General features: G+C 38.2%; 3 protein-coding genes, 1 long non-coding RNA gene and 1 pseudogene across 7 annotated transcripts; 2 read left to right on the top strand and 3 right to left on the bottom strand.

Annotated features, from left to right (window-relative positions):
• Positions 1-1,097: 1,097 nt before the first annotated feature.
• On the bottom strand, positions 1,098-5,291 carry LOC111338050 (uncharacterized). Of its 2 annotated transcripts, none has more exons than XM_022944455.2 (3): positions 3,518-5,291; positions 1,366-2,513; positions 1,098-1,224 (listed from the first exon to the last, which is right to left on the bottom strand). In XM_022944455.2, exons 1-3 carry the CDS (start codon positions 3,642-3,644, stop codon positions 1,159-1,161), a joined length of 1,341 nt encoding a protein of 446 aa, XP_022800190.2. In that variant the 5' UTR covers positions 3,645-5,291; the 3' UTR covers positions 1,098-1,158. The 2 variants fall into 2 exon arrangements, with proteins under 2 accessions (XP_022800190.2, XP_088617334.1); XM_088761208.1 differs by having other exon boundaries at positions 3,786-5,291.
• Positions 5,292-5,441: 150 nt separating this feature from the next.
• LOC111338027 (protein mago nashi homolog) lies at positions 5,442-7,601 on the bottom strand. Its single transcript, XM_022944430.2, has 6 exons — positions 7,449-7,601; positions 7,322-7,380; positions 6,770-6,826; positions 6,564-6,617; positions 6,376-6,458; positions 5,442-5,910 (listed from the first exon to the last, which is right to left on the bottom strand). Exons 1-6 carry the CDS (start codon positions 7,531-7,533, stop codon positions 5,811-5,813), a joined length of 438 nt encoding a protein of 145 aa, XP_022800165.2. The 5' UTR covers positions 7,534-7,601; the 3' UTR covers positions 5,442-5,810.
• A 2,080-nt stretch (positions 7,602-9,681) lies between these two features.
• Positions 9,682-15,037, top strand: LOC111338051 (uncharacterized). Its single transcript, XM_022944456.2, has 3 exons — positions 9,682-9,976; positions 10,095-10,165; positions 14,014-15,037. The coding sequence occupies exons 1-3, from the start codon at positions 9,898-9,900 to the stop codon at positions 14,410-14,412; spliced, it is 549 nt and encodes a 182-aa protein (XP_022800191.2). The 5' UTR covers positions 9,682-9,897; the 3' UTR covers positions 14,413-15,037.
• A 908-nt stretch (positions 15,038-15,945) lies between these two features.
• LOC148741438 (uncharacterized) lies at positions 15,946-22,173 on the top strand (annotated as a pseudogene). The gene is made up of 8 exons (XR_016001816.1): positions 15,946-17,064; positions 17,340-17,574; positions 17,724-17,832; positions 18,223-18,326; positions 18,553-18,668; positions 18,822-18,895; positions 19,369-19,642; positions 19,717-22,173. The product of XR_016001816.1 is annotated as an uncharacterized LOC148741438 (transcript).
• Positions 22,174-22,603: 430 nt separating this feature from the next.
• Positions 22,604-26,617, bottom strand: LOC148741437 (uncharacterized). Of its 2 annotated transcripts, XR_016001830.1 has the most exons (4): positions 24,498-26,617; positions 24,289-24,400; positions 23,939-24,014; positions 22,604-23,738 (listed from the first exon to the last, which is right to left on the bottom strand). It is a non-coding gene; the product is annotated as an uncharacterized LOC148741437 (long non-coding RNA). The 2 variants fall into 2 exon arrangements; XR_016001828.1 differs by having other exon boundaries at positions 24,289-26,605.
• Positions 26,618-27,449: the final 832 nt, after the last annotated feature.

The following is a 27,449-nucleotide window of genomic DNA, read 5'->3' as shown; positions in this document are numbered from 1 at the left end:
ACCGAACCCCTTTCAAACACTGACGCCGCCCAAGCAAAACTGTACGCTAGCTGGAAAATTAACAAATAACTCCTGAGCCGGCCAGTGACTAGCATCATCCTAATTTCTTCTTTCAATCTCACTCCAGAATGAAACATGTAGGTCACGAGAATAAATGAAACGATCACCAACTAAGTAAGCTCTTGATTGTTTAACAAATTCTCCTTGTCAGCACCTCAGGAAATGTATGGAGAACAGTATGGAGAATATGCATACTGATGTTAGGGTGTAAAGGGAGAAGGAGTAACTTTATTCTTCTGAATGACACCGGTGCAACATACATTATGTTGCTTTGTTCATCAGTTTTATCCATGAAATCTCTCTGAGAAATGTAAGAATCTTTGGACAAGATCCAGCTATTGTTTATTGCGGCTTGACGAAGAGGAAATCTTACTATATACATCAACTACCCCATGGTCTTCAAAGGTATGTAATAAAAATTTCATCCAAGAAAATGACAAAAAATTGCACTCCGTTAATAACAACAGTGTTGGAGATGTCAGTGTCGTAAGTTGTTAAAACGAAGTGCGTGCGATAGGTGCGTCGCGACAGCAGCGGAGGAGGGAAAGAAGAGGGAGGCTTGGGTCCGTGTCCGTACGGATCGACTCGGTACCGACCCGACCAGACCCGACCCGACCCGACCCGACCCGACCCGACCCGGCCCAGCCCAGCTTCCCTCCTAGCAACCGGCTAGGTAAGATGAAAGCAAGTTGTAGTGTAGTATTTGTTTATGTGCAGTGTTACGAAATGAGCAGCGGTGATTGTCGTTACCATCGGGCAATAAACTTCAAAACGAAGACAGCAGAAATTTCTTTTCTTTGTCGATTGATCAGCAACTGCGGGCCGGGTCTGTGAATTCTGCAATTTAGTGTCATGCTCCTGCCGGAGAATGTGTACTAAGTTGACAATGGCAGGTTCTTTGCCTCTGTGTTTGCTATTAAGAGCACCTCACCCTAACTGTGTATCTACAGAATCAAATCTCTTTGATTTTTGTCTTACTATACTTCGATATAAATAGTTCAGTCTTAATTACAACAACAAACTAAAAAACCGGAAAATTCATTAAAAGGTTGCATTTATTCATTGATCACATTTTGAAAAAGATGCATTGTGAAATGATTAACGGCTCGAGTTGTCATTATTGGAGGGAATCTCGTGAACTTGGTTCTTTCTTCGGCTCGAGTACTAGAACAGGAAGAAAATAATAGCGTTATCATATATGCGGGAAGTAAAGTATCCTCAGCAGATGTCAAATAATGTGAAATCAGCGGCATGGATGATATTATCATTTTGATTTAGATAACAACATATTATGTATTTTCTCACCTTAGAAATGGCAGTTATAATCACGGCAATTACCAGTAAGGCACCGACTCCACAGAGAACGTAAATGAATACACGCGACGATGAATTATCGCCCTCCTCGTCCTCTTCTACTTTTTCTCTTTGTTTCACCTCTACATCGCTCACTTTTAAATGTCCCAGCTGACCACCATTCGCCGACTCAGTGATGACATCATTCACGTCCGACTGTTTGTATTTGGTCGAAGAGGTCATATGGATGTTATACGATATAATCACACTGCCTTTCGCAAGCTTGAACACTTCAACAGCGATGCAGTCCAGTAAGTTCTCAGTCACGCATAACTCTTCGTAAAGTATGTTTTCTACTTCTCTGGCTACCTTCTTGAAAACGGAGCTTTCTGGATTTGCCATTTCCGGTGTGTAATGGTAAGAGCCCACTTTCATTGAGACTACAAACTTGACGGAATCTTTCGGTACTGTTGGTTGCGTTTTAATTGGTGACCTTTCAGTTGGGACACTCTCAGTTGAGTCATCTACAGCAGGGCTTTCTTCTGTTACATTCGCCTCTGAGCTTGTCACCAACATTTCGGAAAATGATGGGCTGATTAATGAACTCGCTGAAGCCGTCTCAAGTGAAAAACGTGTTTTGGTCAATCGGGGTGTGGTTGACATCGATGATGTTGTCTGTGCTGTTGGCGCGTCCAGTGTTTGCGATGTGATCTGAGGAGTGACTGAAGCCGACAAAGTTGCCAAAATTGACGTGCTTGTCTCTGGCAAGATCGATGTGGTTGCAAGATGTAACTCCTTCTCATCAAAAAGGGTGATGTTCATGTTACTGGCTGACACTATTTTCGTCAGTTCGTCATGTGACATGTTCGGGGTAGTGCGCACGCGTAAGTTAATGATGACTTCTTTTTCGTCCGCATCCGGCTCCAGTCTCGAGACATTCCAGGCGAGGATCTCGGGGTTTTGTTTAAACGAGCTGTGGTTATTTAATTCTCTTTCTATCTGCTTTGAAATTTCGCTGAATTCCTTGCTGTTCTTGTCTTTAAATTCCTCCTGCCACACTAACCCGCTCCGAATAAACTTGACTGAAAAGATTTTCCTATGCGAAACTGAGTCATTACGCACACCTGAGTAGTCGTTTGTTGGGTTTGAATGCGCACCACCTGTTCAAAAAAAAAAGTCAAACGAAATATAATTTTTCACTCAAATGATAGTTGCTGTCTCACATAACCTCTTAAACTAAACGGAACTGAAAAATGTAACTTTAACTGTATTCTTAGTAAGTTGTCAGAATTTGAAGATTAAGAGAAGAAGTTCTTGTTTCTATGGCCACTCGTTCAGCCACGTGAGGGCTCCGCTAGTAGTAATGACTATGGATTAAACTGGGTAGGGACGCGGGTAACACATTCGTAAAAGCGCACTCAAATTCTTGTATAGGTGTCTAAGTTTTTCCAACAGTAGATTGAAGGTCTGATACAAGGTTTTTCCACGAAACAGCTTAATGTTTTGCGCATTAAAAATTAAAGAGGGAAATTTGACTTTCATTTTTGGCAAGTCAAATTGTCATTATTCAATTCTTGATTCTTAATGAACATCTTAGCTTCTCTTGGATGCTTTGAAATAATGTGAACTTGAATATTATGATATTGAGTTTTTCCCCACACGAATCGATCTAGCTGCTTGTGAACAGACAGAAGAAAAGCAAGTAATTATTTTATCCTCGAAAATACCTTTCTGGTGAGGCCCAAATCGAAAACTAAGTAATAATTTTTGCATAGAGTGGGTAAGTTTCACTCTGACGAAGGGCTAACGCTCGAAACCGCGTCAGCTTTTTAACTCTTTACGGTGGCCAATTTACAATTTCAACTTAGTTGATATTACCAAATTACTTTGCATAGACTGGTTTACTTTTGTAAAGAATTGTTGGAAGTTTCTTTACGTTAGTACAGTAGATTTCAAGAAAAACTTCGCTCGCAGAAATCGTGTTGCGAAGGGTTAAATAAATTCAAGTTTAATCATTTTTAAAGTAGATTAACAAAATATTTGCAAGAATCATCAAGCGTTCCCTAACGATTTAGAATCGTAACTTAAACTGGAATTACTTTCAGAGAAGCTTTTGAATCGTTCAACATTCGGTTTTAAAATATCAGGGATTATATCTGCTCACCATGATGTTGGCTCGATTGTTTGGATCCACCCTTCGCCGATTCTTTTAAAATTAGCAACAAAAAAAATCCGAAGAACACGGCTAACTTCCCCAAGCCTGTCATAGTTTTGAAAAGTATCACACGCATTCAGTAAGCGTTATGCATTTGTTGTATTAGAAGATCGCACTTTCGCGGTGTTTACGCCTAACGGGTTGCATTGATACCCTACAGACTAATTAACGTTACTATTTGCTAAGGATATCAAACTAACAGGAAATCAAGTTTTACCTGATTGGCTCAGAATGAGCATGAGCGGGAGATCTTTCTTCAAATTTTAATTGGGACAGCCAGCAGGGGACTTTGACCCTGCTGCATTATGTATAAAACGCTCTACTGTACGCCAATCAACCACACCGCTATCAAATGAGAACAAGAATAATTAGAATGAGAACAATAAAGAATTTACATGGCGAAGATACTGGAAAGGAAATCTTTTAAACAGCTGTACATTAAATACTATTCATATACTAAGTACTTTACTCAAAAGAAATATTTTAAGTGGTTCAGAAATGGCAAAGCTGATACAATCTCGAACCGACTGGCAGCTAATTCAAATAGACAGGAGCTACATAAGTGAAGAGTTATCTGTTGGAACAAACACTGACACATTCAGTAAACAAGCGAAGGGCATAATTAGAAGCTGGTTTCAGGGAACAAAGATGTTTAATGATGGACTAACTTTGCTTAACGAAAATAAAATAATATACTTTACTTGTTTCAATTTAACGGAGGTGGGAAAACAAAGTAATGAGAATCTCCAACACCTTTGACTTTATTTCCAGCCTTTGATTATAAAATAAATTGCAAATGAACAAATGTCAATCCTGCTTTTCTCTCCAGTATTGGCCTTCATATCCTCACTTCCTGCTGCTTCCACCGTTTACGCGCACGCCACACTCTTCTCTACACTTTACAAATGGTAAACACCACAGCGTACACTATTGAGTTATGGGATGCACGCGGGAGGTTGCTAAGCACGAAAGAAGCGTAAGAGTCGCTCGAGGCGATAGCCGAGAGCGACTCTAGCTTCTTGAGGGCTTAGCAAACCTCCCAAATGCACCCATAACTCAATAGTGTACGCTGTGGTGTTTACCATTTGTTTTATAACATAACATTGATACATTGTAGCTAAAGAGTTCCCTTTTATTTAACAAATCTTACGTGACCAGAAAAAACAAGCGCGCGCGGAAAAATAGTCTTTGCATTTGCTCACGTTAGCAGCGTACACCCATGGGCAAACGGGGGACGCTAAACTGACCAATCAGAGCGCGCGCTTTACTTTGGTTATGTAATAAATTTCCTTTGGTACTGACACACGTAGAACTTTTTTTCAACGATCAAAGCTTCTTAGGTTGGCGATCATTTCCTCAATTCTCAAGATCTTAATGAATGATTCAACAGTTCTCAACAATTCTGTTTTTGGTCACTCTTAGGATTCCCTCATCTCATGCTTTTCTCATCCCTCTTCCATATTTCACATGCTCATATTCTCCAACAGGGTTCATACACTTTTGACCTGTTAAAATTCCACGACTTCTTCCATGACCTTTTGAAAGATTCCATGACCTGTTTGCAAACATTCTCACAATGCGTGCTTCTGTTTATTTCGAATGAAATTAAATCTGATTTTTGGACTCATCAGTTAACTTTTCAACTTTGGGTCTTATTGCCTTTCACTCATAGAGAGCATATTGATTTTCCATGACTTTCCCTGACCCACACCTAAATTTCATGACTTTCCAGGCTTGGAAAATGAAATTTTGAAATTCCATGAATTTCCAGGTTTTCCATGACCTGTACGAACCCTGTCCTATGCTCCCTGCCTCGCAAACGAAACAAATTAAATACTTTGTAAATAAAAATAAAATCTATTGATGCTGTGACCATACTAACAAAAGATCCAGTTTTTTAATGCCTATGTACACAGCAAAAGATAAGGGTTTATTTATACAGAAAAGCATTTAATTGTGGTCTCAAATAAAAAACACAAGGGTACAGTCAAAAAAATTGATGAAGGTGATTATTGCATCTAATTTCTAAAATAAGTGTACCTACGTTTTGACTCTAAAAGTAGATTCATTTGATGTACCTTTAGAAAATAACAACATAGAAAAGAGGAGCAAGCTTCAAAATCTACAAAAGATTCTGATCAACAATTAAACTGTCAAGTTGACAGTATGTACCAAAGAAAGATCAAATTAAGAAACAAAGATATGGCTGTGAAGTTGTGGATAACACAATTTGAGAAAACATTTAGATTGGTTTGATCTTGAAGTGAAGACCAATTAGAGAAAACACCATACACTTGAGGTCTTGAACCAAGTAATAAAAACTTCTTAAGCCATCAGGGTCTCTGTAAGACAACAAAATAAAAACTGCAAATTAAATCTTAACGTTTGTGGCAGATATGTCATAAGTGAAGATACAAGTTAATTATTTGATCAAACAACCCAAGTTCACAAGATGAAGATACCTTCTACTGATTCTTACCACTTTAGTTTAAATAATTTCCAAAACACAATAATTTTCTAATTTGTTAACCCAGGATAGTACAGAATATCACTCGTGTAGTTTTCAAGCCAATATTGGTTGATTCCTCTAGAATCAAGAAATCAAAAAAATTAAATTGAGACTTGTAACAAAGCAAAGTAAACCAACTCTGCATTGCCTCAACAAAACAAACATTTATAACTACAAGATAACTTGGTCAAATAAGCCACCTTAAAGAGTTTCTATAGCTGATATTTCAAGCGTTAGCTTTAGCCTTTTAGCAGGGTAGATGATGAAGTCTGTTTATATAAAAAATGAATGCACATACTTGCACTGGTTGACATCCACAAGAGATCCAATCTTGGAAGTTGTGAATGAAATATGCTGATTATCCATGACTATTTCAAGTTCCTGCAGATAAATTAAAAGATTTTGATATAGAATATGGAAAAGCATTGATGCTGGAGTTATTTTCATCGACATCTCTTACTATCCACAAATTTAAAAAAATCCTACCTGTCTACCAACTCGGTCTGGCTGGGGCCAAAGGGTGTCATCTTCTTTCAGTATCTGCATTTGGGAGATGCAAAGGAATAAAAACTCATCAAAAATAAATTATAGCATCTGTAGCATACCCAACTAATCAATATATTATGAAGGAAGGATGGAAACACTGATCATTAGAGAGGCCATCGGGTGGAAAATTAGACAGAATTACAAACCTCACTGTCTTCGATTATCCTTTTAAGTTCATCCATAACAGCCTTGTGTACAAATGCCTTAGATGAAAAAAAATATTTCATAGACAATAAACAGAAGGAAAGTGGTAAAAAAGGAACAATCTTGGTTTTTAACAAAGATTTATCAGCCTTGTAAGCAGTCTGCCAATTAACTGGACATTTTTTTCATCATGTTGGTTGCTTTCATCATTGCTGAGCGTCTCTCTCCTTCAGTATCACATTAGGAAACCCTCTACCTCACACAAAACTGTCGCTCAAGACACTGCAAAACTTCTCTGGTCATTTTGATTGGTTTGCAATCAATCAAGTCTCTTAATATAAAACACCTTGACAAACCATTAGACAAGAAGCACAAGACTTGGTTTTCTGAGTGTCTGTACGTCCCTACAGGTTTTCCCCTGGATAATACATGTCAAAACAGCTAAGCTACTGAGCTCTTTTTAAGATCAACGAACCGATGTCTCTTTTGAAGAAAACAGTCGCTTCTTATGATAATCACGGAATTCGTCGGATTCATGATCAGCTATAGCTTACCTCTTTGCGAATCATCACATCATTCTTGTAGTTCGAGTTGTTTGCATATCGAAGTTTTCCTAAAAATAGAACAAAAGCCTGAGAAACTTTACTATAAAGACGCTAAAAGATTGGATAATTTCCTTACCTTCAGGTCGGAATTCGAATTCTAAAAACTCGTGGCCAAATTTTCCTTTGTGTCCGACGTAGTAGCGAAGATAAAAGTCCGCCATTTTGTAAAGTTGAAAAGAAGCGTGCACGGAGAGTGAGTCATCAGTAATCAATGTCAGCGGCTTAAGTGAACTTTCATTAACGTAATCATGTATGATAGCTGAGCGACCAAAGCTCAGATGATACTGTTCGAACCGGGAGATAAAAAGGACTTATGCATTTATACGATAAAAAAGAAAACTTTAAACAACAGCTTTACATAAGATTCTTCTGCAAGATGAATCTCCAATCCGTTAAAGGATTCATTTTCGACAAACCCCTACCCGGCAGAAGTTACCATCTTTTACCAAATTTGTGACTAAGTTGGATTTTTTCTTTTCAAAAGTAGCGCAGAAGATTACAGTTCTAGTCGATATTCAGCTTATTACTAAGCTAGCTTTCAGTTCCTTTTTTTAAATTTTCGGGTCCTCTTTCCTATTTATAAGGACATTCCAAGTCGTTCGGTAAAATGACGGAATATTTGCATCGTTTTTGGTCGCATATTTTTTATTACGGATCATCTCGGGATTAAAGGAAGTCAGAGTAAAACTAAACGAAATCTGCTGCAAATTTTGTTCCTCGTGTTTTTAGCGATAACGCAGTTGTGACCTCTCTATCAGTTTACTCGTCTTCTCGCCTTTCAGCATGCTATCAAAAAGAATCTGCTCATAACACACGCATATACACGCACACACACATACACGCACACACACATACACGCACACACATACACGCACACACACATACACGCACACAAATATACACCCTTCTTCGATGTCGATGTTTTCTAGTTTTTTTCATTTTTTCCACTGATTCTTCTTTCTGTTGATATCATACGGCGCCTGAATCTTGTTGCCGCTAGCTTTGTGGCATTTAAATGAGGAACCATTGACGTGTTAATTTACCGCTAAATACGTGTCTTCCCCCTGTAAATTAGCTACGAGCAGTTAATTTACAGCTCACTGCATTTAAAGCATGCCAGACATAATCGAGTTCCAATTTCCAAACGTGCAACAACTGGAGAATCGTACACAATTCGTGAGCTGCAAAACAAGCTTCAAACGTTAACTTGAATGAATATACGGGACAAAAAGGGCGGTGCATAGGACGCTAACTGACTTTCCGCCTTGTCTCAATTACGCCTCATAACGGAAAAACAGTCTAAGGCTAGAAATTAACCATACGACTTTGACGTCGACACACCATTGTTCGCCAGTCTTATGGGGTGGCAGTATAATTGTTGTTTTCGCGAACGTTGTTCTGCAGTCAAGAAATAATGATTGATACGAACTTCTTGTTATTCATGCTAGTTTTTTGTTTTTTGTTTTCTTTTTAATCATCTCTTGGCGAGATTTCCCATACTTGATAAGTTGTTTGCTAAATTGCACGCTCGGGCCATGGTTTAGAACCTGCGCAGTCTCATATCTGTCGGTTCAGTTGGAGACATAATCAACTAGTTTGTGGGAAATATAAAAGAAGCAAAACATTCAACTCAGGAATTTTCCTTAAAGGAAAGGCTGAATATAAAATGAGTTACTTGTTCAGTTTAATGGTTTCACGCAAGGCTTAGTCCATACATTTGTCCCACGGCTACCGCACGCGCCTAATTAATTATAAGCGGTGGAAAGGCAGTCTCCGACCCAATCAAGTGTTTTGTCCTACCAAAGTGGAAAAAACCGTTGAAGAAATAAAAAGCTAAAAATAAAACTGACCTCAATCGATGAAACCGTTAGATACCATTTCATTAAAATCGGCTCTTGTGTGATCTGCTTAAAGCTTCCCTTATTGACAAAACGGGAACCGCTGTTTTGGTTCACAACTCTCCGGGTATTTTTCTGCTTGATTGCTCTCAGTAAAAATATACTCTACAGTTGATGACGGCGAATCTAAAGAATGTTGAAGAGCACAACACTCGGCCGGCATAGACCAGTTTAGATTCTGTCTTTTCTTTAATTGGACATTTCTGATCTTTTGAATAGTTTGAGGTGCTTGAAATAAAAAAGAGTTTTCCAGCGGAATAATGTACATTGAACAACATTTACTGAGTTACGCAACCGTGACGAATCATAAAGCTCTATTCTCGTCCTGTGTTTTTTGTCTCCGTGGTAACCAGAAATTTCTCTTTTTTAAAAGATATACTTCATACCTCTACACAATTGTTTAAATACCATATAAAAAGAGAAATTGGTCAAGAAATTGGCAGTTTCGTTTGACATGCTCACCTATCTTGACTGATCGAGCAGTTTACCCACAAGCGCTTCTGTTTGAGATTGGTTCATTCACTGAACATTTCCGCTTGTCACCAGGGATATTGTATTTCAAAGATCTTATCTAATTCAAAATTTATAACCCGTTACACCAATTCAAATCTCCATTTCACCGCCAAAATGCATCGGGGTAACTTCGCGTGGCTGTTTCTGGTCGTTCTTGTCTCTGCTGGTCTCCAACTTACGACTTGTGGTCCAGGTAAGCTACTTTCTTCTAAAATATCTCTCATTTCGGTTATTTTCAATTTTTTTATCTCAGCAGTTTGCGTTTCTTGTCTTTCATTCATTTCAAACGAATTTCTTTACATTTACTTCAGTGAACACAGATAAACAACAAGAGAACGAATTAAGAAAGAGCAACTTGCCGTTTGTCCGGCAGTATGAAGAGGTATGCACGCCATCAATAAAGGCCAAATTATTTTTTTATTCGTATATGTAGCATAACGTTGTTTTGAAGGAGAGAATTTTCCATGGACCGTTAGAGAATAGGAACCTCTATTTCCTTCTGTACAGGATCAGTTAATTTGCATTTGTTTAAAGATTAAACAAAAGTTCGATCAAGACTACAGTTAAATGTAAAGGGGTCTAATCTACTGTTATTAAAATTAGCTTAAAGTTTTAAACTCCAGCTAGAAATTCATGTTGCGGTAGTGTTTTTGCCATACGAATGAAAGAGGAGCTCACTCGAAAGAAGTTTCAGAAATTGTAATCCTAAAAGCAAGCATCTCCTACAATATTATTTCGCCTTTTGTTTGTATGGGTTAAGCGTCAATGACGCTGCTAGTATTTGCACAGGGCTTTACCGGTCATCCAGAATTCAAATCTTACGAATTTGAATTGCTCGCGGGTGGGCTTGGCGAAGTTTGAAAAGCAGAGAGCGGGAAATTAAAAATTCGGTTTTGAAAAGCGGCTAAGAACGTTCTCCAACGCTGCGATAACATAAATGCGTCAAGGCTGCTTTTAAGAGGAGTAAAGATTTGTTTTGAAAGAAAACAGATCGTGGCAAATAAACAATGCAACACTCTCTAGAAAAAACACGACATGCTGCCTGTGGCTCGTCTGTGTTTAGTGAGCAATTTTTTCCTACTGCCCTTTCAGATTTCGACCACGTTCTGAATTCTTCTCATACCAGATAACAGCAGTTGTTCTTATATTGTAGAAATTTACGAATTTGTTTCCCACGAGGAATGAAAGCCGTGCGAAGTACTACGATTGATTTTATCACCTTTATCATGAAGTCACTTTCAAGAGTCCATTAATGATATTTCTCGTGCATAAAAGCTTCAGATATTCGCTATAGTGAGTACAGAATAAATAACTAGGTAACTGACTAATGCAATATAATTTTTAACTAAAACGGTTAAATGTTAGCAATGTACTTTTCTCTTCGTCGCCGTAATCGATCACGCGAATATCTACTTATTGACTCTCTGTTGCTTTTAATATTCGCTTGATACTTTGGCAATTATCCATAATGGTTATAATTCAAGGCAATATCATGTATTGTCTTAGAAGGAAAAAAATGCCGTCGAAAAGGAAAAATTGACAATATATCATTCAAGAATATTTTCATGAATCAGATCACAGAATGAACTTTCAAATCCAGGACAGTTAAAATTCAAATGAAGTGGCTCCAATTTGAATGTGACGAAATGGATGAAATATGGACTGAAGACTTATTGATTTGTTTGTCTAGTCTGTCTGGGCCGTTAAACACATTCAAATGTAAATAAGAATTACGGCAATTTTTTTTTGATAAAGTAAACAATTCATGTCAAAAACAAATAACCGTTATTTTGATAGCCACGTATAACTTTTCATTTTATCAATATACGGTATGTAAAAGAAATAATATGCTAAAAGAATGCTAGTTGAAAAATATTGCATGCATCAAACGGCAATGCTTTCAGATACACGAAAAGAGAGAAAAAAAAGATTGCATTAACAAGACAAAATCATGAATAAACTATGCTTATTAATGAGTGCACGGAAATTTCATTTCAGCCAAAAGCAATTGTTTCACCTCTCTTATTATGTACAGGAGAAAAATAACTTTTTTAAGGTCATAAAGTCCGTTAACTGCCAATAATGATTAACTTCCCACATCATTTTTTTATGTTTGACTCAATATGCAAACATTCCTAGGCTTGTAACCGTTTGAATAACAAACGCTTTGACCAATATTACATGTAACCATGTCAGGCTGGACTTTAAAATCGAACTGATAGTGATCATCGACTGGATACAAAATGAGTACCGAATTCGACGGTCTTTGTTCCTTGGTGATCCAACAACCTGCCTGAAACAAATTATACCACACGAATCGCAACTTCTACTTCCGAATAACAAAAGTTGTTAAATACTGACGAAGATTTAAGTGTGAACCATGAAGCTCAGTAACGACTTCTGAAAAACAAGTTAACCACATTACTTACATTACGAAATCATATATTAAACATATTCAAAAGCTGATTTAATAAACCTTTGCGATATTGATGAGTCTGCCAGTAATTTCGGAAATAAAAACAAACTTAGCCAGTATTTTTATTCGAAAGTTAAGCAACAGAGCATAACCAAATATTCAACAACTATTGTACCAGGTGAAGTGTCACATCATCGATTGTTACGGGCGCCCAAATCTTTATTTGCCCGAAACCGAGGGCTGAAGGAAATAATTTATGTGGGTGACACCGAAAAACTGATGACGTCCAATTGTGGTAAGACCGAAAAAGTGGCACCCAAGACCATAGTTAATTGACAAGGCGCAGCTGAGTTGTTCCTGATATTCTTACCATGTTTTGACATCTTTGATCTACCATTGTCTATAGACCCACGACAACATGGATTCTATTTGTTTTATATGATAAAAAAAGAAAAAAAAAAAGAAAAAAAAGCAGAACGTTGTTAATAGTGACGCCATTTATGTCTCTGTTCATAAGCAAGAAGAGGAGAATATTAAAAGTCTGTGATATCTTGGCGAGAATCAATCAAACTGTGTGTACAGTTCACCATAATGGCTATTTAGGTTTTACGTAAGACTTGAACGCACTATGTTATAAGAGACCACGATGAAGCCACCAATCAAAATGCGCGTATAATACAGCTTCTCGCATAACATGTAATCGAAATCCAGCTATACCGGGCTAATATCGATCATTACTGTTACGAGTACCGGTAGTTAGTCTCACAAGTCCCTATCGATTGTCCGGCAACTGATTCTCTTATTGGCCACACCCCAAGTAAATACACCGGAGATCCCTGATGTTCTTTGAAATAAACTCAATGCACTATGAAGAAGAAAAATTAAAAACTACTCTCGTCGCTTACTCTTTCCTTAAGCAGAAAAGTAAAAAGGTAAAGTCTGTTTACGAGCCTAGTGGCCCATTAGTCGAGCGCACCAACTATGAGGTCACCGCGCCTCCATCTAAGTAGAAAAGTAACAATGAAGTATTTTAAAAGCATCTTTTTAGCTGTTCCTTGGTATTTACAGGTTTTGCTAGAGATCTCTACATTTTTCTGCTTCCCCCCAGATGCTTCTCAATTTCTCCAAAAAAATTTCCTGACATTGTGATTAGGCCTATGTATATAGATCTTAGCTGATTTCGGTTTAGTAATAAATATTTAGACTAATATCTACAAGTAAATGTAGCCAAGCCTGCAAGGGGAAATATAGCCAAACCTACAAGGAGAAATGCAGCCAAGCCTATAAGGGCAAATGTAGCCGAGCCTACAAGGGGAAATGTAGCCAAGCTTATAAGGGGAAATGTAGCCAAGCCTATAAGGGGAAATGTAGCCAAGCCTATAAGAAGAAATGTAGCCAAGCCTATAAGGGGAAATGTAGCCAAGCCTGCAAGGGGAAATATAGCTAAGCCTATAAGAGGAAATGTAGCCAAGCCTATAAGGGAAAATGTGGCCAAGACTGCGAGAGGAACTCTGATTGTCACAGTTTCCACTGTAATAATGAAGTTGAGTCCTATTAGACAGGGCCCACTTGGATGGGAGAATTAAAAAACAAAACTTCGTTTTTGACCTTTCGTTTAGTCTCAAAATTTTTTTAAACCTTAGTTCGTAGACATCTCAACAACTTTTAACTGGCCTTAGCTCTCTCGAAATTTAGAATTTTATTTCCCAGGTGGGCAAATTTAAGTTTTAAAGTCCTACTTCGCTTGCCTTTAAAGAATCATTTGAATCAAAGTAAAAATTTGACGGCATGGTTTATTTTGGTCACCGTAATAGGCACCTAGAGGAGATCCTGGCTCATTCCTAGATGATACTGAAGTCCCAGACCGAATGTACAAAAGAATTTTCTACACAGGACCCAAAGGCAGATCATCCCAAGGTGATACTGAAGTCCCAGACCGATTGTACAAAAGAATTTTCTACACAGGACCCAAAGGTCTCGTAGACAATCAAAATCCAGAAAATCAAGGAAGCGATTCATCAAAGACAAGACCGATGGACGAAAAGAAGCCTCTTCCAGGACGATTTCGAGAATTCCAAACCAGTGATGCCGAACAAAAGCTGAAGACGCTGATGGCTTTAAGAGATCGTGCGAAGGCCATCCATGAAGATCTTGCCCACTCAGTGTTAGAACAAGAGGCATTGATGGAAAATCGTCGGGGAACAGCTGCGTAAAGCTCCTAAATGAGATGAGTTCCTGAAAGCCGGATTGTAGAGACAAAAGATTAGTAGTTAGCCTTTAGAGAAGATAGAAAAGAACATAGGGACCTGATAACAAAGTCACCTAGCCAAGAATAACTTGACAAGTTTAAACTGTTTTTGGTTCATATTTTGCAATGCACTGCACTTTATCTATTTTAGAAATTTCCTCGGGTTTTAGTTTTCTTTCTTCTTACCCGAATACCTAAAACGAAAGTTAACCTTTGAAGCCAAGGTTTTTTTTTTAATATGTTCTGGTATAAAACTGATTCGGTTCGCTTCCGTAAAAGCCTTGTCGACGTAGTATCTTCTTTAAGGCTGTTTATATATTTTTTTTTTTTACCAGACTGGAACAGAAATACCGTTTAGTGTGTAGTTTATGCACGGGGCGCCTACTATAGTCACGGTTTACGTTTCCAAAATAGATCTACCAAGTTTATTTAGGTATTAAAAAAGTATAATCCACAATGATATTTTTCTTTGGTGGTAGAGTATGTATTTAATCTTAAGACTGAATGATATTATTCTGTTGCGTCAGTGCTAATGTAATTATTATCATGTAAATCAATTTGAGTCAGTAAAGAAACGAGTAACCACGAAACTGGATTGAGTTTTGTGACAGCTTCAAACGCAGTTTTCGGGGAAATAGCAAGAGGTGCGCTGAGATGTGATGCACTCAATGGCTATTCCTATCTATAGCGAATAATTAGGTGTTCCTTTTCGGTCAAGGAGAAGGGAGGAATAGCAAAAAAGAATGGAGTGGGATACACAGAGATATGAATCTCGGCAAAAGGTCCTCTCTTTCTTATTAAAAAATACAAAAATGTGAATTGTATATCGAAAACTCAGTAGTCTCAAGTTATTTAGGAAGGGTTGATATTCCAATTCCCATTTTCTAGTCCGCATAGCTTGGCATTAGGAAAAAAACTGGACTTGAACTTTCCTCTTCGAAACGCCTCAACATGCAGTAAGACCGCCATGTTGGAAATCTGTGAAAATAATGCACCGCGGTCGTAGGCCGCACAACACCTGCTTTTTTACCCTGTTTTACTACCTGAGCGCTGGAGCAGCTAACGAGATGATTGTACAGTAGCACTGATGAGAGCCTGCTTACAGGTTAGAGCGTAGGTCTTTTACGTAAGCGGAAAGTGATGACCATGTTCGCAGGCTTGGTCGCGTTCCGTATCTGAGCAGGCTTAAGGGAAGAGCAAAGATTTGGAATAATTTAGCAATTTAAAACCCCAACGGATTATAAAGTGCCCTCTTTAGGTAGACAAGCAGACACTTGCCTTCAAGAAAATATTCTCCTCACAAATAAATTTTCTGTCGAAGACTGTGTGCTTACTGCATGTAGACGCTTATACCAAAAAAATTAATTATTTCGTAGGCCACCATTTACAAAAAGGATAATTTCCTCGGTTTTTTTTTTATGAGAGTAGTTTCATTCATCGGTTGTGCCGGGATCGAAATTCACTCAAAATTATCCAAGTATATTCGTAATGAGTGCATGAGGGGACGCAAATCGTCTGCACTGGAAGTACACATCAAACTCCCCAGGCGTTCTAATCCCATTAAATATGTGGTTTTTATGTCAGCGTTTGCATGGTTAATATCGTTAGCGCCCCTTTCGGTTGGATCTGGACGGTGTCTGGTTTTGGATCTGGACAATGTTTTTTTTTTTTCCCAGATTGCTTTGTGTGCATGTAGTTTTCTTAGTTATTTTCCCCAAAAATGGCGCCAAGGAGAGGTTTTTCGACCTTCTCTCGCGTCGTCAGTGATGCATTAAGCGAGGATAATTACTGGTATGTGCTCACAAGAGAATTTTGTGGAATTACTCCTCTGCAATATTTTAAGCGATCGCCGATCGTGACAACTTTTCCAGAAGATTTCTGCCGAATTGAAAGCGACAAACTTCGGCTTCTCGATGGGCGCCCCTTCGTCAACAAGAAAAATTCCAGCGCATTTGAAGTTGTTTGCTCGTCTTTTGGGCTTGTATCGGTTATTCTGAGGAAAAAAGGAGGTTCTGAAGAAGGAGGATCCGCCGCGATTTAAAAAGTTAAAGAATTTTTGAATGGCTTGGATTTGAGTTCCCTCAAGGGAGACGGCAACGACTTGAATTGCGAGCGACCACGTGCAGCTCGGCGCCTTACAATGACCCCTCAATTCAACACTCCTCCTAGTACGAAAGAAATGCCTGTCTCGTTTTATTTGACTCCTCCAAACAGTGGCAGTCTTAGCTCTCCTAATCTAAAGGAGATTTCTGAAAGGAGTGATTTGGAGACCCCAGAAAAGACTTTCCTTATTAAGAAAAGGGGGAGCCGCGTTCTCTAAGATGCACAAGGCATTTGTGAAAGGAGCCGAGAAAATTTATCAACGGTGCTTTCCAGCATGTGTGCTTTTGGCGATCCTGAGGCCAAGGCTATTTTAAATGAGATTGTGGAGGACGTGGCCCTAAAGAAAGGAGTTAAACGGACGGTGGAAGAGCTTGTTGGTGATGAAACATTTTCCTTATACGTGGAAAGCCTCCGAGTTCCAGATTGGGTGCTATTATATTTCAAGACCAAGGCAAGGGTATCTGGTAATACTTGGCAAGCTGTAATCGATATCACCAAACTTGGAAGGACAGGGGTAAGTAAGGTCTGTCATTAGTTATCAATCTTAAGAGGCTTCTTTTGGAAAGGATATGTCTGCACTCAGATTTAATTTATCCCAACTTGGAAGCAGTTCCACAGTAACAAATTTAATGCTTGAAAGTGGTAGAAGAAGTGCAAGTCTCATTATTATTTACTATTACTATGATAATAGCTAATTTTTTTAAACCTCAGTTATATCAGATGTATTTTTCATGTTAATTTTCTTGTTTTAATTTTTCTTTTGGTTTCTTTCTTTGGCTTCCGTTTTAGAAATCCTCTGACACACCAATATTGTTGAACCTTAACCAAATGAAGGCGGCCAAAAAAGTGATCTTTGGAGTTTGTAAAGAATACATGGCTGTGAAAAAGGTGCCTTCTCCTTTACAAGGTTATCAGGTGGATTTGTTTCCTGTTTTGGAGTTGATTGTCCGTGAGCAAAGGCTGCATAATGTGTGCTCACTAACTCTCAAACTTCTGATGAAGATAGATGGAAGACCCTTTTGTGGTAAATACTGACTGTCAGGTTTAAGTCTGCTGCCATAAATTATAAAACAATACCTTATCTCGGATTAAGTGTGTGGTTGTGCATAATTTTTGTTCCCTTGAATGAAAATGAAATAATAACCATTTCTATTATCATTTTTTTATGATCAGGTAGAAATCAGGTGTTGGTAGGTCTGGTTCCCCATCTTAACCCTGTTTACAACATACAGGGTGCAAAGTCTGTTTACCCACTGGCCATTGCCAATTGTAAAGAAAACAGGTTCATCATTAATTTCTATTATATCATGTTACTAAAATACTTTTTCTCCTTTGCTTGACGTGGTTACAAAGTTTTTAATTTGCACAGTAGAGACACTTTCTCATAAAGCTTTCGTTACTGAAAGCTTATAGTTTTATAGAACATATGTTACAGTTTTCATAGTTGTATTGTTGACTGAATTTCCAGTACTGGCTCTAAGATCTGACAAATGTAGTACACACAAATACACACACACACACACACACCCAAAATACCCACACATTATGAATTAAACAGAAAGAGGAAAAAAACTGCAAATCCTTTTGCATTATAAGAACATTACCCCAACATAAGCTCTGAATAAACAACAAGTTTCATCGGTTGTGTTCATGCCTAATGTTATTTTGATAGGGAAAGCCTGAAGGTACTTTTAAAGGATCTAAATGAACAAAAGAGAATCATCAAGAACCAAGGAATTTTTGTTGATGGCATGAAGTTCAATGTAGAATTTGATGGTAAGATGTTTCTATCATTTTGTTACATAAAAGTTATTTGCAAGAACATTAACCTTAATCTTTTTAAAAGGGAGGATGCTGACTTTCTTTTTAGAAACTTAATTGAGGGTTTTTTTTTTCATTATCAGTGACCATTATTTTAAACAATAAGTTAATTTTCTACATGTACCAGGGGTATGTCATATCATAATTCTTTATTGCTGTTGTTTTTTTTGTCATATCTTAGTTTCATTGGACTACAAAACACTGATCCTTCTTTTGGTAAAGAAAGGGGATCTTGATTTTCAACTTAGTGGTCGAGGGGTAGATGTAGAATTCTGCTTTATATGCAATGCAGGGTTAGTATTTGTGTTGGTGTACATGTGGATCAATGAGCATTTTTTAGTTGTAGTTCATCAGTTACAATACACAAGCTACAGTCTTCTCTAATAATGCAACCACAAAATTTTGTAAGATAATATTAATTTATTTTGAGGTAATTTCATTTCCCATTAGGGTTGCAAATGTCATGAAGTGGCCCTAGATGAAACCTGCCTAGAATGCCTACAAAGCAAGTGTAACATAGGCAGGTATACTTTAAGTTTAGCCTTTCATGATCATTATATAATGCACAGGCTTATGTAGGAAGTGCTTGAGGCCTTTTGGGTACCAAAGTTGATGCACTGGTAAGAGCAGCCACCTTCCACCATTTATTTATCGCCATGATATTCATAAGACTATTTATCTTTTATTTATAAATAATAATAATAATAATAAACTTTAAGAATGTGTCAGGGGTATTTAGCTTGAAGCTAATTGGGGACACACTTGGAACGTTGGTTTTTGCGGAGGGAGGAAAACCGAAGGACCCAGAGAAAAACCCGCAGAGCAAGGATGAGAACCAACAAACTCAACCCACACGTGACGCCAGGTTCGAGAATTGAACCCGGGCCACAGTGGTGGGAGGCGATTGCTCTCACCACTATGCCATCTCTGCTCCTCTTGGGGTACCCATTTACAATATAATTATTGTAAATGCACCATTGTTATCCATAATTTGCAGATCAACTGGAATCCGGGATGATCTCCTTTTTCTCCTTGATGAAGAGCTTACTAGCATTCAGTTGTGTGCAGTACATATGGAGATGCGCAATACAGAGCAGTTGCTTGCATCCATTGGTCTGATTGCCTACAAGATTGGTTCACTTCCAGAAGCCAATCAAGCCCTGAAGAGCTTTGGCCCAGAGTCTTTTTATGGTGATAGAATTTCTGTTAAGAAGAAGAGTGGTCAGGAGTCTGCTTTTCAAAGCAGAATGTTCATGTTAGCTCTATGTCAGGTGCGTGAGTGGTCAATTGATTCACTTTGTGGGTATATCTATTATTTTTCCCATTGTGATAAAACACATTTCAGGTCCAACAGAATTTGAAACTCTTCAAAACCTGGAAGAGATTGTGGGATTCTCCCTTCTGCTGGACAAATTGAAGCTCTCCTACACAGATGTAAACACAGCTAAGAATTTTATTCTTAACTGTGTTACATTTTGTCAGTCCCGTGTTGATGCAAGTCTTTGATACCAGAGGTGGCATTGGCAAGTACCTTCACTTGTGATTCAACAGTTCTTGTTTATTTTTCTTAAATTTGTGAGGTGTGGTTTATATTGTGCAGCGCCCAGATGTTTCATCGGAGAGCGCTTTTGAAATGGGCACCATTTGTAAGTACTTGCTTCCTTTTCAATTTCACAGTATGCACTAGGTACCTTTCTTATTTAGTATTTAGTATTTATTACCTTTCCTATTAATCGTATGTAGAAGTCTGTACTTTAGGTGGCACACCCTAAAGTGCAGTATAACCCAGCATTTTTGTATTTTTACACTCTTTCTATGATCTTATTTAGTAGACTGTACTTTAAGGTGGCACACCCAAGGTACAGTATAACCCAGTATTTTTGTATTTTTACACTCTTTCTATGATTGTAGTCAGTAGTCTGTACTTTAAGGTGGCACACCCAAAAGTGCAGTGTAACCCAGCATTATTGTATTTTTACACTCTTTCTATGATCATATTCAATAGGCTGTACTTTAAGGTGGCACACCCAAAAGTGCAGTATAACCCAGCATTTTTGTATTTTTACACTCTTTCCAGGATCGTAGTCAAAAGGCTGTACTTTAAGGTGGCACACCCAAAAGTGCTGTATAACCCAGCATTTCTCTATTTTTAAACTCTTTATATGATTGTAGTCAGTAGTCTGTACCTTAAGGAAGCACACCCAAAAGTGCAGTGTAATCCAGCATTTTTTTGTACTTTTACACTCTTTCTATGATTGTAGTAAATAGGCTGTACTTTAAGGTGGCACACCCAAAAGTGCAGTATAACCCAGCATTTCTGTATTTTTAAATTCTTTATATGATGGTAGTCTAGTCTGTACTTTAAGGTGGCACACCCAAAAGTGCAGTATAACCCAGCAATTCTGTATTTTTAAATTCTTTATATGATCATAGTCAGTAGTCTGTACTTCAAGGTGGCACACCCAAAAGTGCAGTTTAACCCAGCATTTTTTGTACTTTTTTACTCTTTTTCTGATCATAGTCAATAGGCTGTACTTTCAGGTGGCACACCCAAAAGTGCAGTATAACCCAGCATTTTTGTATTTTTACACTCTTTCTATGATCGTAGTCAATAGGCTGTACTTTAAGGTGGCACACCCAAGAGTGCAGTATAACCCAGCAATTCTGTATTTTTAAACTCTTTGTATGATCGTAGTCAGTAGTCTGTACTTTCAGGTGGCACACCCAAAAGTGCAGTGTAACCCAGCATTATTGTATTTTTACACTCTTTCTATGATCATATTCAATAGGCTGTACTTTTAAGGTGGCACACCCAAAAGTGCAGTATAACCCAGCATTTTTGTATTTTTACACTCTTTCTAGGATTGTAGTCAAAAGGCTGTACTTTAAGGTGGCACACCCAAAAGTGCTGTATAGCCCAGTATTTCTCTATTTTTAAACTCTTTATATGATTGTAGTCAGTAGTCTGTACGTTAAGGTGGCACACCCAAAAGTGCAGTGTAACCTAGTATTTTTTGTACTTTTAGACTCTTTCTATGGTTGTAGTCAATAGGCTGTACTTTAAGGTGGCACACCCAAAAGTGCAGTATAACCCAGCATTTCTGTATTTTTAAATTCTTTATATGATTGTAGTCAGTAGTCTGTACTTTAAGGTGGCACACCCAAAAGTGCAGTATAACCCAGCAGTTCTGTATTTTTAAATTCTTTATATGATCGTAGTCAGTAGTCTGTACTTTAAGGTGGCACACCCAAAAGTGCAGTGTAACCCAGCATTTTTTGTACTTTTACACTCTTTCTCTGATCATAGTCAATAGGCTGTACTTTCAGGTGGCACACCCAAAAGTGCAGTATAACTCAGCAATTCTGTGTTTTTAAACTCTTTATATGGTCATAGTCATTAGGCTGTACTTTAAGGTGGCACACCCAGAGACGCCCCTTCATCAACAAGAAAAATTCCAGCGCATTTGAAGTTTGGATGGCCGAGGGGTGGGCGCCTATTCAAGGAAATACAGTATATAGATTACTTGAGGCTGTGTGCGTTATTTCGTGTTGTTGCATAATTCATGTTATCTCGTATTGCCCAGTTTGTCAGGAAATCAGTCGTCGTCGTGTGTTTACGTCCTACAAAGACGTCGCATCGGAAATTTCATGATCTAGCTTCGCAAAGAAATGTACCAGCTTTTGTTTTGCCTTGATTTATTCATTGGTTTTTTTTTCGCAGCATTTTGTGTTTTGAAGTTCTCTTCCCGTCGCGGTTTGCAGGGCGCCTTCTAGCAGTAAATGAAACTGTTTTTCAAATTTGTGTCTCAATTGACCATTTATTATTGTCGCTCTGCTGTAGGTAGGTGAAGAGCTCAAAGAGCAGAACAGTTTGAGTCACAAGAATTTCTTCACGCTATATATCCCAGAAGCACTTAGGTATTACTCTGAATGCCAGGACTTCAGCCTGGGTGAACCAGAAAGGATAGAAAACACTTCCCTATATTAACCATGAATGAAAACCTAAGTATGTTATATATCCCAGTAGCGCTAAGGCATTACAATGAATGCCAGGACTTCTGCCTGGGTGAACCAGTAAGGATAGGCAACAATTCCCTAGATTAACCCGTGATTGTCAAAGAAACTAAGTATGTTATGTATTCCAGAAGCACTAAGGCATTACTCTTAATATCAGGACTTCAGCCTGGGTGAACCAGAAAAGATAGACAACACTTCCCTATATTAACCATGACTGAAAAGCTAAGTATGTTATATTTCCCTGAAGCACTCAGGCATTAATTACACTAAATACCAGGACTTCAGCCTGTGTGAACCAGAAAGGATAGACAACACTTCCCAAGATTGACAATGAATGAAAAACTAAGTATGTTATATATCCCAGAAGCGCTCAGGCATTACACTGAAACGTCAGGACTTCAGCCTGGGTGAACCACAAAGGATAGACAACACTTCCCTATAATATTCGCGAATGAAAAACTAAGTATGTCATGTGTCCTAGAAGTGTTCAGGCATTACTCTGAATGCCAGGACTTCAGCCTGGGTGAACCAGAAAGGATAGACAACACTTTCCTATATTAATCATGAATGAAAATCTAAGTATGTTATATATCCCAGAAGTGCTCAGGCATTACAATGAATGCCAGGACTTCAGCCTGAGTGAACCAGAAAGGATATAGACAACACTTCCCAAGATTGACCATGAATGAAAAACTAAGTATGTTATGTATCCCAGAAGTGCTCAGGCATTACACTGAATGCCAGGACTTCAGCCTGGGTGAACCAGAAAGTATATACAACACTTCCCTATACTGACCATGAGAGAAAAGCTAAGTATGTTATATATCCCAGAAGAGCTCTGGCATTACTCTGAATGCCAGGACTTCAGCCTGGGTGAACCAGAAAGGATAGACAACACATCGCTATATATTAACCATGAATGAAAAGCTAAGTATGTTATATATCCCTGAAGCACTCAGGCATTACATTGAATGCCAGGAATTCAACCTGGGTGAACCAGAAAGGAAAGACAACATATCCCTCTATTAACCGTGAATGAAAAACTAAGTTTGCTATATATCCCAGAAGCCCTCTGACATTACGCTGAATGCTATATTAATCAAAGAAATATGAAAAATAAATTTATATCTCAGAAGTGATCAGGCAACACTAAACAAAAGATCATTATTACAGGATTAAACTTCAAGAAAATAGATTTCTTTAAACGAAAACAATGTTGACTGTGCCATACTACAATGGGTACACACAATTTAAAAATTCAAATGTTATACATTGCATGCAGAGCACATAAATTGACATCACATGGTTCCTCTTCAAGGGGAAAGAGCAAGTCATCTCAACCCTGTCCATCTGAAACAGACAGGAAAAAAATACAGTGAATTTAGTTTCCACCTTTATAATCCAAGCCTACCATATTTCTGCTGGTAACTGTCTGTCAAACTGAGTATCCCAAGTGAGATTTAAAGACATGGGTTCTAAATAGAAAGTGAATATACTGCAAGCTAGACGTTTTTATGCATGTCAATACGGAAATGCAGAGTTGTACCTACCACCCAGTATATGCTTTGCTCTTTGGGAAACACTCAGCACAGGCTTCCCACGAGGAACATCAGGACAGGCACATTCCTATCAATAAAGTGCACGTACGACTTAATAATGAATTAACTTGGCTAAAGTCATAATATTCACTACTATTTGTAGATATATAATCACTGTTCACCACAGATAAAACAGGTTCATGTTTGTGGACAGATTTCTGCCTTTCCATAAAGTCAAGAAAGCTGTCACTAATTGATTACAAATAAATTTCATCACAAATACCGGTAACCTGAAAATGTTTTGTGTTACTGTAGAATTCTGCTATGATGCATGTCATTTAGCAATTGCAGGTATAACCTACCTTAATAACTTTGCAGAATACACAGCACTCTGTGTCCAATCCGGCCTCGCTTGCAAAGTTCATTGATTATTTGTTAGCATCACCAACTTTTTGCTTGAGTAGCATAACATGGCTAGACATGTAACATAAAAACATTGCAAAAATATGAAGAGTCAAGAATGGCAGACACAGCCTGGAAATTTAATGTAGGTACTAAATGTTGAAATCACCTGAAACCACCTGAAATTTACTTAGGCAGTAAAAGTTAAAGCCACCATTCATCAGCTATATTCTGCCATTTGCAGTAAAGTACCTTGCAAAAAATCAACATATATTTCACTTTTGCAATGACAAAGTCAGTGAAATTCTAGGTCACGCTATAAATTCGTCTCTGATTAAAAGAAACACAATGTTCAAAGTGTCCTTAGGAAGTTTGAAAATCTTCAGGCCTTCCTAGGCTTTTTCTTATATAATTTGCATGATCCCGTTGAAAAAACTTCACGTATTTCTTTCGATTTTAAAACAGTTTCTTCTTTGCATTCGCGATCGCATGTTGTTATTGTCACGCAATTGCTTTGTCAAGAAATGAATTCGCATATTCCCGTGCAACTCCCAGCCATTGGTAGAGCTAATTGAGTGTGTTTTCAACAAGAACAATGGAATGTTTCCTTGAAGACCTGTTTGTGGTGCCTATTCTGTACTGTAGGGCATTATATACGATATCCGTAAGCCGGGCTCCCTGTGGATAAACTCGATTGTTAACACTTATTTTCTGATGTCACCCGTAGTTTTTTTAGGTGCTTTCATGTTGTTTCAAATTGTTTCGAGATATTTTCAGGTAATTTCAGATGGTTTCCTTGGGGGTTTCAGATGGTTTCATGGGTGCTTTCAGATGGTTTCAGGTGATTCCAACTTTAAGTACCTACGGGAAATTTAACTTTAGATGCATCTTCCATCAACCGCTATAAGCTGCAAAATCAAACTCAGGCACTTTGCTGGATCTTTAATGAAATTTAACGGTATTATATGTCATTTTCCTGCCAAGCAGAAATGAGTTCTGATACACCACAAAACCAACATTCACAACAAAACATAAGGCAGCAAATAAACTTAGGGCCTGATTACATGAGCCGGGCTGGCCCTGTTAGCCGGGCTGATTTCTTTTGTTTTGGTGTTCGCCAAAGCGTGAAAACAAAAGAAATCAGCCCGGCTAACCGGGCCAGCTCGGCTCATGTAATCAGGCCCTAAGCCGGTTTATGACGTCACTCCATAGCAACCAGCCTTTTTGAATATTTGAACTTCTGTTTACCTGAGTCTCATGATGACTCTTCAAATGGATATTTTTCTGACTACCAATACGTTTAAAAGTTGTCTGTGCCAAAAACGGCCTTGAATATTGAGCCCGCCTGCGTCTTGCATCGTCTCCAAGCGCCCTCCGAAGCATTGTTGCTGAACTTGAATTATTTACATCTAAAACGGTTGTTAATCGTGCTCGCTTCACATTACTTTCCATTTCTTCTTTAGAATTAGCCTTAAGCATGATAAGTCCGCTTTCGTTGCCTACCTGTTTTGTATCCAGATTTGGAGAAAATGATTTTTTATCTATCAAGTTTGTGTCAGCCACATTTGGTCCACCATTGATGCCAGGCAGAACTTAAGCCAGGCAGAACTTAAGCCACATTACCCGCTTTCTTCTGCTGTCGCTTTCGCTTCCCCCATTTCTACTTTGTTTACGTTTCTCCTTGGGAGTATTTTTTCGCGATTTTACCTCACGTTTATTTGGTATTTCCAGCTTAGTGGAGGCCTCAAGGTCCGCCGACATTTTATTAATGTATTCCCAAGCAAGAAGAGCGAATTAGTTGAAACAGTACGTGCTCTTGCATCCGATCTCGTAATTTACAAATACTTTATTGTTCTCGTGAAAAATGAGACCCGTCTTATTGAAACTTGATGACAATATAAGCCGGCAAAGAAAACACTGTAAAAGCAATTATCTGTCACATCGATGTCAGCGGCAACAAGATTATGACGCCTTACAGGAAAGCTGCCTGGAGCGCTCAAAAAGCCCCATACATTTTCTTAGACTTTTAGTCTAAGAAAATGTATGGGACTTTCCGGGATACTTGCAGTGCAGACGATTTGCGTCCCCTCATGGATACGGGCAAGTTTAAGAAAGTTCAAACCTTCACTCTATTCTCAGAGGCTTCAAAATCGAATTTTTTCCTTTACTAGTTTCTTTACACTTTTCCCAATTTTAATGTTTATTACTAGCTTACCATAAGCACCCCTTTATAACTGAGAAAGCTGCCATGTGATTAGGATACAAAAACGGCTTACGACAAAATTGGTCACCGTTTTCAAATGCACTTATAACTCGATATGTGCACGCTAAACATAACTTAAAAGTTATGCTTAGCGTGCACGTATCGAGTGCATTTGAAAAGTTGCTCAAATGTAGCTTATCGATAGGAACTCCACCTTGTTGGGTGAGTGTTAATAATAAGCTAAATCGTAATTCTAAAAAACACATGCACGCGAGTTAGTTTAAAAACATGCAGATGATAAGTCAGAAATTTTGTTTCTCTTGTACTGCGAAACCTGTTTTAAAGATCCTTTAAGGGATATTTTTTTCGCTTTTTTCGATTACAACGTTATTTATACTAGTTGTGTATCATTGTAGACCAACGGGACAAGCGCGAGATCCATTTTATGATCGATTCAGACGCTAGACTTCGGTGCATTCGTCTGTGTAAGTTGTTTGTCCTGTTCGAAATATTACCTTCAGTTGTTTTCCGCGAGCCAATCGCCTGCAAGGCCGCCAAAGGCTTTGAATAATGATAACCGAACGAATAAAACTTCATTACTATCACTTGATTTCACGGCTTTCTACATTTTAATGGTTCGCGATAGGGCGCTTAGTTTATATTCCCTTACCAAATTTAACATCAAAGCTCGCCTTTATTTTTGGCCCTTGAAGTTCGTAGACGTTCCTAGAAGTTTGACGCGTCAATCTTTTTAATTGCACAGCGCTAGATCGTACAGCGAAGAACTACTCGGTGTGAAGAACTCATGAATCCCTTCAGATCCTTTCACAATATTTAATTACTTACTCCCTTCGAAAAAAATGGACGTGTCCCTTTAGTCCTTCATTCGATACTATGTATTCGATAGGCCAGTTTTGT

The sequence above is a fragment of the Stylophora pistillata genome, chromosome 1 (genome assembly GCF_964205215.1).
Source record: "Stylophora pistillata chromosome 1, jaStyPist1.2, whole genome shotgun sequence".
NCBI lineage: Eukaryota > Metazoa > Cnidaria > Anthozoa > Scleractinia > Pocilloporidae > Stylophora > Stylophora pistillata.
Note: the sequence above shows the minus strand (reverse complement) of the source record. Positions and strands in the feature narration are given on the sequence as shown.